The sequence below is a fragment of the Streptopelia decaocto genome (genome assembly GCF_964273445.1).
Source record: "Streptopelia decaocto genome assembly, chromosome: 24".
NCBI lineage: Eukaryota > Metazoa > Chordata > Aves > Columbiformes > Columbidae > Streptopelia > Streptopelia decaocto.
The window spans coordinates 1991524-2005443 of record NC_138679.1 but is presented as its reverse complement, the minus strand read 5'-3'; the positions used below and the strand labels follow the sequence as shown (position 1 = coordinate 2005443).

Sequence of the window (13920 nt, the reverse complement as noted above, 5' to 3'; positions counted from 1 at the left end):
ATTTATTCAGTGTGACACTGCCAGAGCGCTGCTGAGCTGCTCAGCGACGGGCCCGGCTCCTCCCGTAACCCCCAGCGCCTCTGCAGCGGGCGCCACAACCGCTCGTTTCCCTCACCCCATCACCACCAGCCCAGCTCCCGTTTCAGACACAAACCCGCTGCCTCAGCCCACGGTCCCAGGGGCACCGAGACAGCCCTGGGCTGGTGGGACGTGCGGGGAGAAACGCGACACGGCTGAGCTGCGCGCTGCTGGTGCAGCCCTTGCAAGGGAGGGATGTCCCTGGGAAATGGTCCAGCCTCCCCTTCCTGGGCAGCTGAGTCCTTGGGGGCACCCACTCCCAGGGAAATGGGTCAGGGATGGGAGTCTCGGGGCCCTGCTCCTTCTTTGCTCTTGTGCACAGCGCAGAGCGGCTCCACCGCGGCCGTGTTGGGGTGAGCCTGGTGCTGGCACACGCTGCGGGTTCCTGTTTGTTCCCACAGCCTGGAAATCCCCTGACTTTCCACCGGGGTGAGGAGCCCCGCACCCCGCTGGCCCCCGCAGCTTCGGGAAGATGCCAGTGTGGGGCTGAGGGGGACAGGGACAGGACCTGGCGGGACCATCCTGGGTGGGACAGTCCGGTGAAACCAGCCCCAAGAGGGCAGCGGGATCCGCAGGGAGCAAAGTGCAGCTGACGCGATGCGGACCCGCAGCTGCCGCCAGCGCGATGGCAGCTCCTCCCGCCCGGTTCTTCTGCTGGGGACGGTTTCCAATCGATCCTGCCCTCCCGCTGCTGGGAACCAGCCCTCTCGGGGGTGGGGAGCACGGCACTTACCAGAATTTGGGTGATTGCTTTCCAGCACTCTGGACTTGGTGCCAAGATCGAAGTAAATCACACGTGGCCAGGCGCTATCGTGAGAAAAGCCTGCGGGGGAGCAGGAGGGAAATGCAGGAGCTGGGGGAGCTCAGGGGGCAGCCTGTGCACCCCCTCTTCTGCACTCGGGGTGGCTTGGCAGCCCTTGGAGCCTCCCCGGCCTCCTCCTGCCATTACGGGGTGGACACCCCAGAAAAATCAGCAATGGAGCTGGGACGAGACTGGAGCATTGCGATGCTCTGAACCCCATGGAGCTTTGAGGATCCTAGGGGGAGGGCTGTGATACCGCTCAGAGCCCCCAAACTGGCTGAGGGCTCCCCTGCCTCTGCCTTGTGACCCCGTGCAGAGCCGGGAGCTCTCGTGAAAAGGCAGAACTCGTGGATTTGTGCTGTCCTGCCTCAAAAGAACAGCTCAGCTCTCGGAGTTGACGCTCCACGCGTGATCCCCAGCTGCGCCCGCTCCATCGCCTCACTGAAGGGTTTTTAACCCCCAGCGCAGCGGGGCCCGGGCCCCGGCTGCGGCTCCTCGGTGCGGTTGGCAGCGGGCGTGAGGAGCTGCGTGGCGCGGGCAATGACCGTAACCAGCCTTTAGTTGTTATTATCCCAGAGCATGAAAACACACGTTGGGACTGAACGTCCTCATCAAAACCCCCAGGTCTGCTGGAGCCGGCGGGAGGCCTGAGCCCGCTCCCCGGCCCAGGAGCCGCCCCGCCGTGCCCGGGCCCGCCCGGTTCCCCGGGAACACGGCAGGAGCCGAGTGGAGCCCCCCGAGCCCGGGGGACGGGAGAGCGGGAGGAGGCCCCGGGCTCACCCCAACCTGCGGAGCAGCCCGAGGGCGGGCGAGGCCGCCTCCGGGCAGGGCCGGGCTCCGCTCCCGCAGGGCAGGCGCGGCAGGCCCCGGTGGCGGTGGTGACAGGCCCCGCGCCCCGTCTCCATGGCAGCGGCTTCCCCTTCGCCCTCCGCCCTTTGCCCTCCACCGCCCCGCCGCCGACAGCCCCGCCCCTGCCGGTGACGGACAGCTCCCGGGACCTATCACAGCGCACCTCCACCCGCCAGAGCGGGTGGGCGGGCTGGAAAAGCGGCGAGCCAACCGGAAGCGAAAGGCCGCACGGCCGGCTCCTCCCCCTCGTGGAGCCGCCGCAGCCAATCAGTGGGCGACCGTGCGGGGGCGGGGCCGGCGTGGCGGCCAATGGGAGCGCACGTCGGTCGCCAGGGAGGTGCGAGGCCCGGCGGGGGCAGCGGCGGGAGCGCGGCGGGGCCGGGCGGGGGCGGGAGGTAAACAAAATGGCGGCGGCGTGCGCGCTGCGGCGGGGCCGGCGGCGGTAAAGGGGCGGCGGGGGGCTGGAGTGGGTCTGCGGGCAGGGCCGCGGTGGCAGAGCGGGGGCAGCGGCTGGCGGGGCCTCCCCTGAGGCCAGGGGGACGCGGCGGGGAGCGCGGCACCGGGACCCGGCCCAGTTCCCCAGCCCGGCGGCGGGGAGGGGGGACGAGGCTGCCCGCCCCCCTCCCCCGACTGCACAGCGGGGCGCGGAGCCCCGGGCGCGGCCGGAGGTGCCTGCGGGGCTCGTCCCGGGCCCGTGGGGGAAGGGCCCGGCCCGGGGAGCGCGGCGGCGGCTGCGGAGCAACCGGAGATCCCCCCCGCGGGGGCCCCTTTCCTCCGCGCTCCCTCGGTAATTTGGTTGCACTTAAAGTCGTTTGTCCCCTTTTCACCCTTTCCTTGGGGTGGCCGCGGTGCCGCTTGTTTCCCCCCCCGCCCTGAGTGGCACCGGCCGGGGTGCGGAGGGGACCGGGCGGGGGTGGCAGCTCCTCCCCGGCCCTCCCGGGCAGGGAATGGGGTGTTGCGGCCACCGGGCAGAGCGAACCCCTCCGTCCTGACTCCCCTGCGCGGGCAGGGGGTGACGCTCCGGCAGGTTCCGCGCTGTGTGACACCGGTGACACCTGGGCCAGCGGCGGGGACGCATCATGTGCCAGGCGGACGCCGGGCGGTTGAAGGATGCCCCGGGGAGATCTCGATAGGCACCCGAGGCCTCAAACTGTTGTAGGCGTCAAAAGCAAAGACGTTAGAATTGTTCCCGAAAACTCCTTCAGAGAAACTTGGTTCCAGCTCCCAAACGGCTGAAAAGAAGCTGGTCGGCGCTTGTAGCGGGGCACAAACGCTTCCCGGCCGCCCCCTCGGAGTCGCTGACTATGGGCTACTAGGAATGGAAAGTCACGAAAGGGACTCGGCAGTCGCCTGGTTTTATGTGGTGGCCTGAAGTCCCGGAGGATGACCTAGCACTTAAGAATCAAACTGGGCCAAGTTAAAGGCCAAGTTTTGACTTGAAAGAACCCTGACGGTGGGACCAGGTCGGAAGCAAAGCAAGTCCCAAACTGAGTGTATCTGCTCGAAGATATCTATTCTTTTTAAAAGACATTGTGTTACTGGAGCCAGGCCTGGATCTTTTAGTATCCAGTTGAGCTGGAAGCAGCTCATAGGGGTTTTTTTGTTTTGTTGTTTGTTGGTTTTTTTAATTCACGTTTGTACAATCTTCCGGATTTTTTTTTTCCCCCCAAGAAGGAGTAAAAGGGAGTGTTGGAAACTACCAAACGGGATTAAAACCCTGAGCGCTTAAGGAAAACAGGTTAAGGAACTTAATCCAGGATGGATCTACAGGAGCCGCAGCAGCTGGGTATGTTTGCAGAGGGCGAGCTGATGTCTGTGGGGATGGACACGTTTATCCATCGCATCGACTCCACCGAGGTCATTTACCAGCCCCGGCGGAAAAGGGCCAAGCTCATCGGCAAATACCTGATGGGAGACTTACTCGGAGAAGGGTCTTACGGCAAAGTCAAGGAGATGTTGGACTCTGAAACCCTCTGCAGGAGAGCTGTGAAAATACTGAAGAAGAAGAAGCTGCGCAGGATTCCCAACGGGGAGGCGAATGTGAAAAAGTGAGTAAATGTTTCCGGTAGCTGGGAACTGAGGGGTTAAACTCTGTCGTTATTTTCCAGCTGAAGTTCTGAATCATTTTAATTAACAACGTGGCTTTCTGCTGTGGAAGTGCTTCCTAAACAGTAGGTATCAGGAGTCTCGTTACCACTGAGCTGCAGCCAGTGCTCTTGTTGGGTTGGAGCGGGGATAGGAGCTGGTTCTTCTGAGAGCAGACAGCCCCCGCCACGCACCACCCTTCTAACAGCAGCGCTTTAGGAATAAAATAGCATTTCTTAAAGAAATTCCTATTTTAGACTTCATATTGAAGAGGTAAAGCTGTGGCTGAGGGCGCAGAATTGCACTTGGTGTCCTTGAGTCGCGCCCCGTGTGGCTCGGGCTCTTTGGGTGACACTCACCGTGCCCACAAAGGGGGTGCCTGGAACGTCACCCCGTGCGTTGTGCACCCAACGGGCTCAGGAAGTCCCGGGGTTTATTCTCAGCTTCATTTCTGACTTAACGAGTTTGGGAAGTAATTCGAGGCTCTTTGCAGCTGGTTTCTGTGGCTGTAAAATAGGGACAAGGGTTGTCAACCTTTTTTATTTCAGTGACTCAAGATCTGCGCTCGGAAGCTTTTGAAGCGCCAGTTACACGCTGATTAGTCAGGGCACAAGTAACTAATTAGAATTAACTGTGGGAGCAGCCTGGTGTTACGCTCGGTCTGTAGGGCTGGGTGTAGGGAACTTTCCCTTTCCTCGGCTGTTCGGCCCGGCCCTGCGAGGCAGCTGGTTATCGCTGCCCTGGGACCTTCTGCAGCCAAAACAAGCTATTTGCGAGGGTTTATCTCGTAGTAGGAGGGAAAACTTGCGGGATGTTTAGCAGAATCTTGTGTCTTTAGCTCTGGTGCGCTGAGCGCAGCACCCAAACCCAGCCGAGTCTCGTTTCTTGGTTGGGTTTGAGTTCCCAGGCTGAGCTGCGAGATATTTCGCATCCTGTTCCGGAGCTTCTGTCAGGGACTGTTAAGTTTGCTTTCTAACCTTCGGTGACAGATCAAGCTGCAGAACAGTCACAAATCCTAATGCCGGGACCTCCCCGTCTCTCTTTTGCTGGCTCAAGTTCAGAATCAGAGCAAACTGTTGGTTAATGTGTAATAAAATGTTTCTTGTTTTTCTGGTAAAGGCATGAGTGCTCCTTCCACCCTTGCCCCCTCCTTCAGCTACATCAAGAGCTTCTACTGAAGAAGAGGGAGATTTCTTTTTCCTTCCTTAGTGAAAATTCACATTTTTCTCCCCCTTAGTGAAAAAGGACTTGCCAAATAACAGGAGTTTCCCGATACCAGACCCACAGTAATGGTCCCATGGCCCCACGTGAACTCTGTGGAAGTTTAGTTCCCGCACAGAGCCTGTCTGTGAGTGTCTCGTTTGGCTTCATTAAGGTTAGTCATTAAACCAGCCCAGCCGAGCTCGGCTTTGCTGGGGGTGTTTTTCTGGCTCAGCTGCACCTGCTTCCAAACACTGAGGCAGATTTTAGATGTTGTCTTGTACGGAGGGTTTACTTCAGTTCAAGTTCCTATTTTTGTCGCCTTGTCCTTTTCTCTTTGTCCACTTACTCATTTGCTTTATCTGCTTCTTCAGTGGTGATTTTTTTTTAAGGCAGAAGGTTGTATTTTTGCGGTTCCCTAGTGCTGCGACTCTGACCGTATCAGAACCCTTCAGCGTGGCTGCGTCACGCAGCGAAAGGTGCCTGGGATCTCAATAAACCCGTGGTGAGATACAGCATCAAACCTGCCCGGTTTGCCTGGCGGGTGAAGATGGGGCAGAAACAATCGCTGGATTTCCAGGGAGCGCTGGAAAGTGCTGACATTAGGGGTGATTTTTATAATGTCACTTTGCTTGGCCACACTCTGTTAAAATTTCGCTTTCTACAGCTGCATTCGAGCAGCTTTGGGTGGTTTATACCCAGCAAACGACTCGTGTGTAACAGCAGATGTGGACTGCATCGTGCCGTTGGGTTGGACTTTGTTGAAAGCTCCTGCTCGGTGCAATAATGAGTAAATACCCAATTCCTGTGGTGGTGAGAGCGGCTTCCTGGCCCGTCGCGCCCTTATCAGCGCGAGGATGTCTGCAGCTCGCTGCGTGTCGGAGATGATTGTGATGAGTTGTCCGATCTGTGTAAACATCCCGACTTCAGCTGGTGCCCTTTGAGATGAAAAATCTCTTTGCATGGGCAGCTGGGCTGTGTGGTCGGGTTTGGTTTCAGTCTCAAAATACCTGGCTGTATGGTTTTCACTGTTCCTGCTGGTGCTTCTGACCACTCTGGAGAACGCTCCGTCTGTGACTTGGTTGATTTAACAGAGATGTAATTGAATTATTACCGGGGGCTTGTGCCTGTGCCGTTCTCAGGGGGTGTCTGAGCGTCACTGCTGCTGTGGGGAAGGAGAAACGTGTCCTGATGGTGTCACCCAAGGAGTTCCCTGGAATCCCTGTGAATCCTGGGGGAGTTAAGCTCACAAGACACACGTTTCCCTGAAATCAGTGTGGGGAAGCTTCATTTCTCTTCGGTTGCTTTAAAGAAAGGTTGGGGTGGCTTAGTCAACCACACAGCGCTGTGCCTAATTACTGCTCCTAGTTAATATAAAAAATGAGTTTAGTAGGGTTGCCAAAAACATTAAAGAAAATTTGGAAGACTATTTGTCTGTAGCAGCACAAGTTTTATTAAACTGTGTGCTAATAGCCTCACATTTTTAATTAAGAGTTTGGGACTTTCTGTGTGTGTCCCAAGTGTCTCGTACTGTACTTACCAAGCTCGGCGAGTACTTAGATTTGAATATATGCTCATTAGAATTCCTCGGAGGTTTAAAATGTGTCGGAGAGCTGTACTTTGGCAATTTGCTCCTTGGGCCTGCAATTGAGGAGAACACGGCCGGTTGTGCTGCCGCAGGACGTGCCGCAGGCCTGGGGGGGCTGGAGCCAACCCAGTGGGTTTCCTGCCCCCCTAAACTGCAGGGGCTGCCCCACAGACCCGGCTCTGCCGCTGTCCTGCCTAAGCTGGGCTTTCCTTGGGTTCAGACCAGGCGAGCCCCTGCGTTCCCTTATGGAGCGAAGGCTGAAGCCGACATGGCCCCGGAGGTGGCTGCGGTCGGGCTGTCTCTGTTCCTCGGGCGTTCTAGAATGCAAGAGGAGCTATAAATAGAATTAATCTTTCCTCTGGGAAATGGGCTGCTCGGCCCCTGCCCCGGGGGTGGGGGCACTTCGCTGCCGTTTTACATCGGTTCGCAAAGTCCTCCTGGAAAAAAGAATCATTACAGAAATATGAAATATTTATTAGCCCGTTAAAGGGGGAAGGAATTAGTATTTGCGCTTTCAAGCCGTATTATAAGGAATGAGCTGCTGGGATCAGGATTTTAAATGTCTTCCTAATAGTGGGAGCTTGCTTTGCTTTCACAGCAAAGCAGTCGTGTGTAAATGAGCGTGTGTGTTCTCGCCGGCCCGTCTCCCTTCATTATGCAGAAACTTCTTAGCCCGACACTAATGCTGGCTGTGGTCCCTATGCTAATTTAATCCACTTCAGCCTTTTGGTCATTACTATAATTAGAGCGGCCGCATCGCTTTGCAAATCTGTCTGCCATTTAAACTAAACACTCTTCGGAGCTTTGCCTCGTTATCCTGGGTTTCTGTTTAGCTACCATAACGGGTTTTTTTAAAGCCATGGATGATAAAGGAAGAGTTCTCAGCCTAAACTTTGCTAGTGAAACAATTCATACTACTGCTTAAAAGATCTTTAGAAAACCTGCTTGCATTCCTGCATCTATCAGCCTTTGGAAGGAGCAGTTACTGGTTTGTTAATCAGATGAGATGCATCAACGAGCCTTTGTACTGGCCACAGCTCATTAGGAGAGGCCGGCTAATTGTGCAGAAGATGTGAGCAGCTTCTGGGTGTTGGGGCAGAGGCTCCGAGTTCCGTGTGCTGCTGTTGATGTGTAACTGGGCTCTTAAAGCGAGAGGAGGGACCTGGGCAGAAGAGTTTAGGCGCGGTTTAGCACGAGCCCAGACCGAGCAGCAGTGGAACCAAGTGAAGAGCAACATCTGCGCTTCCAGAGCCACCCTGACCCGACCGTCCTGATCCTCCCGTTCCTCCTCCCGCGGGATTCCGCAGGCTGAGTTTGATGCAAAAGATACTGGAATGTGGTTTGGAGCGCGGTACAAAATCCCAAGAGACAAAGATCAAACCGGCTGATACGAGATGACGTCCAAGGGTCCATCTCCACAGCCACTCGCTCACTTGTACCTTATGTATACTTTTTAAGCGTAACTTCTTTTCTTTTTCTCTTCCTGCAGGGAAATTCAGCTCCTGCGACGATTACGGCACAAAAACGTTATCCAGTTGGTAGATGTATTATACAATGAAGAGAAGCAGAAAATATATCCTTTTTCTCACCCAGTTGTTCAGAGGGTTTGAATTCCTGTTGTTCTCTGCCGTAGTGCTGAATCATTATAGTTCTGCTTTTGTTACGGCCCTTTTCAAATGTTTCTTAAGCTTGAATTTGCTGTCACTGGTATTAAACATGCAGCATGTCTGGAATACTTTCCACACAAGTACATTTTCTTAAGTTTCCAGCTTCCCAGTTAGGAAAGAAAATATTGTCCCCAGGTTCCAGGGCTGGGGGAGAACAGACCCTCAAACACTGGGTTTTATTGTGTGACCTCCAGCAGCTCGGCGGTGAAACAAGAGCTGTGGATCTGCTGTTTCCAGCTGTGCTACGTTAGTGCTTGCTTTCCCTGAAGTGAAGATTGATGTTTTATTGGCTGTGCTATGTGAAATCAATCTTCTAATGCTTTTTCTTTTAAGCCCTTGGCAGCGGTTTAGGGGTTTTTTCTCCTCAAAAGCAGCAGCAAACCTGCCTGGCATGGCCATCCCTGCGGAGGGGCTGTGCTGCTCGTGTCCTTCGAGATAAGACGAGTCCCCGAGCCTCCTGTTCTGGTGTTCGTGTGCTGTAAGTGACCTAAAGCTCGTACCAGCCGTGGGCTTGGAGCCTGTTGCTCCTCTGAGGTGCACAGCTCGGCTTTTTGAGGCTGAACTCTTCAGCTCTGGAATAAAATGTGTGGCTTGTGATCTCAGTGTATCTTTCAGGGTTTAGCGTGTGGTCCCGCAGCCCCGTGCGCATGGACACCGGCGTAATTACGGGCTTTGACTCGCCAGGGAAACGCAACTGAGGAGCTGGATGGTTCCTAATGAGCCTGTGCTCCGAGGGCCCTTTGAACCAGTGTGTGAGGTTATTGAGCTGAGCTGCCGTAGCACACATTATAAACGGTTGCTTTTCTTTTTGACGGTGTTTTCTAAATACTGTCTTCCAATTACAGCGCTTCATAAAATGGGTAATTTAATTGTGTGCTTTAATTAGATCAAGCTCTGCCACCAAATCATTAGTATAAAAAAAAGCCTGACGACTTTTGTTTGTGTTTTGTAGCCTTAACCGACCGAAGGGACCGTAATTCAATTACTGTCTATAGAAAGATACCATTTAGTTAATAAGCTGCTACGCTGAAGGAGAAGCGTGAGGAAAAAGAGCCCAAGAGAGACCTCGTGTGTTGGTAGCAGGTGATGACAACCCAAACCCGTCCTGCAGAAACGTGACCTCTCAGAGCCAGGAGTGACGTTCCTGCTTTACTTTCTGAACATTAGTGTTTGCAAAGAAGAACAAATTGGTTTTCAGCACTTTTCCTTTGCAAGTGTAGATGGAGTTTGGTGTTTTTCTTCATCTGCTTCTGCACTCTTAGCAAATCTGTGCCCGTGTTGGTGCTGGTAGGAAGTGATGCAAGGTGGCGTTTGGAGCTGGGCCTGTCCAAGGAGGAGAAAGGGAAGGTTCTGTTCTCACCCAAGCCTTCTGTAGCTGATGGAAGTGAACTACAGGCTTCAGCCATGGTTACACCTGCACGGACTGTTTTAACACCTTGCCTGCCTAGTCAAAGCCCTCAGTGATTTTCTTTGGGAAAGGGAAAGCTGTGGTGACCGGATTAAAAATATCTGCTACATTTAGTATTTAATGGGCTGCTCTGCTGACCTGCTGTGGCTGGGAATGCAGCGCTGGTGATGAATGGAGAGCTAATCCGGGCGGCAAATGAAGCCGGCTCAATATCAGTGTCCCAGCTGGCGGCTTCTCCACCAGCTCTGTGACCGGCGTGTGCTGGGGTGCGGTTGATCACCTGCAATGGATCTGCCCCGGCCTAAAAGTTTGTGCTCTGCTCTGGCTGATCAATTCAAGGTGGATCAGTTACAAAAGAACAGTCTGGCAGCTCATGAAACCCAAATCAGCCTGTCCTTTTGGGCCCAGGAGCTGAGCTGTGTCATCTACTGTTAGCGTTATTCTCCTGAAGGTGAGAGGGCTGATGTTTTCCACATCACTGAGACGTAAGTAGTTCACAGGTGTCTTCCAGAGTAAGAAATGGTAGGAATGAATTTGGGGAGTTCTTTCTGCTCCTCTGCTGGTTTACTGGGTGACATTGTGAGGTTGGACAGTGTTGTGAGCTACCGGATAGAACGTGCTACAAAAGGGCAACACAATCTTTAGCACAGATCCTGCTTAAAGTGCAGGTCGTCTCTTTAGCCTCTCCTGCCTCAAGAGTTAAGATGGAATCCTGGGACATAAGCAACTTATTTTAGGCTTAGGTTAAGCAGGCGTCTGCCAGGAATCGTTAGTGTGACCAGAGAACTGCTGGAGGGCGCGGGCTCCGCTCTGCTCCTTATCTCGAGGTGCACTCGCTTGCCAAAGCCACCAGATGTCCCAGTGTCTGTTCTGCGAGCCCCTTTAGAAGCGAAGGAAAATCATTGCTTTGGGCACTTGCGTAATTTCTGTTGTTTGGCCCTGACTTTAAGGCTTAAGGAGGTGAAAACTAGAATACGCTGCAAGGGAACAAATGCTAAAAAGTGTCACCAGGTCTTGGCATTCTGTTGTAACTCTTTTTTATCCATGAAGTTTCAAAAAGCTCCCTGGGGTTCCTTTCTGTTGCTACTGAAATACTCCCGTGGGGATGGGGGTAAGTGGCATCTGTTAAATAACACGCACAGCCCTATCGCTTTGGGACGGGAAACAAAGAGTAACAAACTTTGGGGAAGGCGACAGGAGCTGTAGTTCCAGCCGGGGTGTTGGGAGAACCTGCTCCAGCCTCTCCTCGCTTTCTCTATTATCCTATTTCTGTCATGCTTGTGAGGTCTCCACCTTCATTGCTGTGGAGTTTGCCTCCTGTTTCAGGTCTGTGAAGTGTTGAACCTTGAAGCTTCCTTAACTCAGCCTCCACGTATATGGTGATGGAGTACTGTGTGTGTGGGATGCAGGAGATGCTGGACAGTGTCCCAGAAAAGAGGTTTCCAGTTTTTCAGGCTCACGGGTAAGCACTTGTCTCCTATAACAGCCCTCTCTGCTTTATGTGTGATCAGTGCTTCACGTGGTCTCAGTCTATGGAAGTGCTTGACTTTTTCCACCCCCTCTAAATCTTTCTGCAGGTACTTTTGTCAGCTCATAGACGGCTTAGAATACTTGCACAGCCAAGGGATTGTCCACAAGGATATAAAACCGGGGAACCTCCTGCTAACAACCAATGGAACGCTGAAAATCTCTGATTTAGGTGTAGCAGAGGTATGTGAGGACTGCGGCGAAGTCGGGAACGCTGGAAGCGTGACATTCTGGATTCAGGTCACCTTTGTGGTGTGATTTATTGTGCATTTAGGCTTTTGTTCCGTTCAACTTGCAGAGTGCTCTAGAGCGACTCTGAATATTTATTGCAATTGGCAAAACGCTTTTGTTGATAACAGCGCAGAACTTCCATCTGGGAAGCACATAGAGAAAGGCATCGATCTTGGACAAACCCCAAAGGGTGGTGAAACGGCGATAAGTTACATAACCTTGTCCTTTTTTATATGGAGACCGCTTTAGCAAGGTAGGAAAGGTGTGAGAATTGCCGCTGGCACGTGGTTGCTGTGGCACCATGTTCTCAGATCTTCAGTAGCGGAGTTTTCCTCTTGTTTTTTCCCCAGGTAAAACTTCTCTAACAGTTACAATTTGCCTTCAAAGCTCGAGACTAACGAGTGTGTTCTGCCACAGGCGTTGCATCCATTCGCAGAGGACGACACGTGCAGGACGAGCCAAGGGTCGCCAGCATTCCAGCCGCCAGAAATTGCCAATGGCCTTGACACCTTTTCGGGCTTTAAAGTCGACATCTGGTCTGCAGGGGTCACGCTGTAAGTGCCCGACGAGCCCTCAAATAGCTCAGTCTTGTGCTGTCTGCTGCTCTTTGTGGTGTTGGGGAAGCAGGGGGTGTGTTGGTCCCTCCTTTGGCTGGGTCTGTGCTCCCCAGAGTGCTTGTGATTCTGCCAAAAGTCACTTTTCTTCTCGGTGAGTAACTCCACTGGCTGTTTTTGAGCATCCGAGATGCACAGCTACTGTAATAATAGAAACCACACATCTCTAGGATTTATTTTTGAATTCCATCCTGGCCTGTCAGGGAGATGTCTTGGTGGGTTTGACTCATGTGAATGAAGAGGCTGTGATAAAGCGAGTCTAAGTTTCAAGAGACGTTCCAAATACCGTCAATTATTCCTCCTTTAGTTTCCTGTTGGCTCCTTTTGTTTTATGTAGTCACAGAAGAGCTGAACACCTGTTCTGTGTGTTGTTTCTCATGCAGTCCTCCTTCTGCCTTTACAGATACAACATTACAACGGGTCTATACCCCTTTGAAGGGGATAATATCTATAAATTATTTGAAAACATCGGGAAAGGTGACTACACAATTCCAGAGGATTGTGGTCCTCCGCTCTCAGACTTATTGAGAGGTGAGTCTCCCAGTTGACTCTAAAAGGGTAGAATTCACAGGTACAGAAATGCTCAGCTTGCACAATACCAGGGGAGAGCTGCATTCCAAGCATCCTGCGATGATACAGGATCCTGTTAGAAAGGGAGGATACGCTTGGGAACCTCATGATAAGACTTTAAAGATCTTTAACGCTGGTCTTTTCTTGAGATACACTAAACCCTGGATGGGTTGCCGTCACTTCTCTTCAGAGCTTTGGTTCCTGCATTGTTTCTTGAGCTCTGAGAAGCTTTTAAACCTAAAGACCAAGCCCGCAAGAGGTTAAATTAAAAATGACATCGTAGCGTTGCAGGCTTTGCGAGTGAGAACGCTCAAATTCCTTCCCAAGTTTTCTATCACATGAAATACTGAGTCCTCAGGTTCTGCCGTCCTTCCTCATCAGCCTCTGCTCTGAATTTGCTTCTGTCCCACTTGTCTCCTCCTTTCCCCCAGATTCAGAGTTGCAAGGATATTGGAGCAGTGCCTGGTGCCCACTTCCACAATAGGAGTAGCATTTTCTGGGCAGAAGGAGAGGGCTGTAGTTTTTGGTTGGGTTTTTTTCATTGCTGTCACTTGCTGCAGTAGTTTGAGGTTTAGTGTTGACCAGTCTCTACTTCTTTTGAAGTGGGACAGCCAGTGCAGCAGTTCCTGCCGCTCCGGGCAGCGCAGCCGCTCAGCCCCATCTGTCACTCCCTCTGCTTTGTCTTCAGCTGTTTGCGAAAGATCAAGCCCCAAATGTGAAATGGGGCTGTCTTGTTTCGGGTTGATTTTTCTGCTTCTCGTGCAGCGCGGGGCTGGTGTGGGTGAAGGGCTGTGGGGCACTGAGTCAGCTTCCCTTCCTCCGGCCCACAGCGGCGTCAGGGCCGCTCGTCACACGGGTGTCAGCGCTAAACGGGGGGGGCCGTGTCCTGCGCCGCGTCCCGGCGCTGCCGTTGCAGTTTGTGGCTAGCCAAAAGGTTACCAATTTCAAAGCGTCTTACAGCCGCGCTTCGCGCTACAACCGTCAGTGGTTGTTCCTGTGCGGGAAAAGCTGCGCTGCCCGGGGGCTCCCGGTCCCTGTGAGAGCTGCAGCCCCCGCCTGGACTCGCCCCCGGGCTGTGGGGTCCCCTCGGCCGCGGTGCCGTGCCCGCGGTGTCCTGGCTCGGTGCCGCTGCGTGCCGGGCGGCAGCGGCGGCAGGTGGTGCTGTGTGTCCGGCTGTGCTGCCGCTGCCTTAGCGGGGCTCCCCGTGGCCCCCACCGCCAAGGAGCTGCCAGTCCCCCTCACAGGAGGCTATTTTAGCTTATCTGACCCCATACCGGTTATGAAATAAGCTATTTCCATTT

The 13920-nt window shown here is 53.7% G+C and overlaps 1 protein-coding gene across 3 annotated transcripts in view; it reads left to right on the top strand.

The window, feature by feature from the left end:
- Positions 1–2188: 2188 nt before the first annotated feature.
- Positions 2189–13920, top strand: part of STK11 (serine/threonine kinase 11) — a 29723-nt gene continuing 17991 nt past the window's right edge. The window contains exons 1-7 of one of the 3 annotated variants that reach the window (XM_082072360.1): positions 2193–2516; positions 2739–3777; positions 8092–8175; positions 11050–11139; positions 11255–11387; positions 11853–11989; positions 12453–12580. In XM_082072360.1, the coding sequence (XP_081928486.1) occupies positions 3488–3777; positions 8092–8175; positions 11050–11139; positions 11255–11387; positions 11853–11989; positions 12453–12580 (862 nt within the window). In that variant the 5' untranslated portion in view covers positions 2193–2516; positions 2739–3487. Of the gene's footprint in view, positions 3778–8091; positions 8176–11049; positions 11140–11254; positions 11388–11852; positions 11990–12452; positions 12581–13920 lie in introns of all 3 variants that reach the window. The other 2 variants (XM_082072361.1, XM_082072359.1) reach the window with 2 other exon arrangements.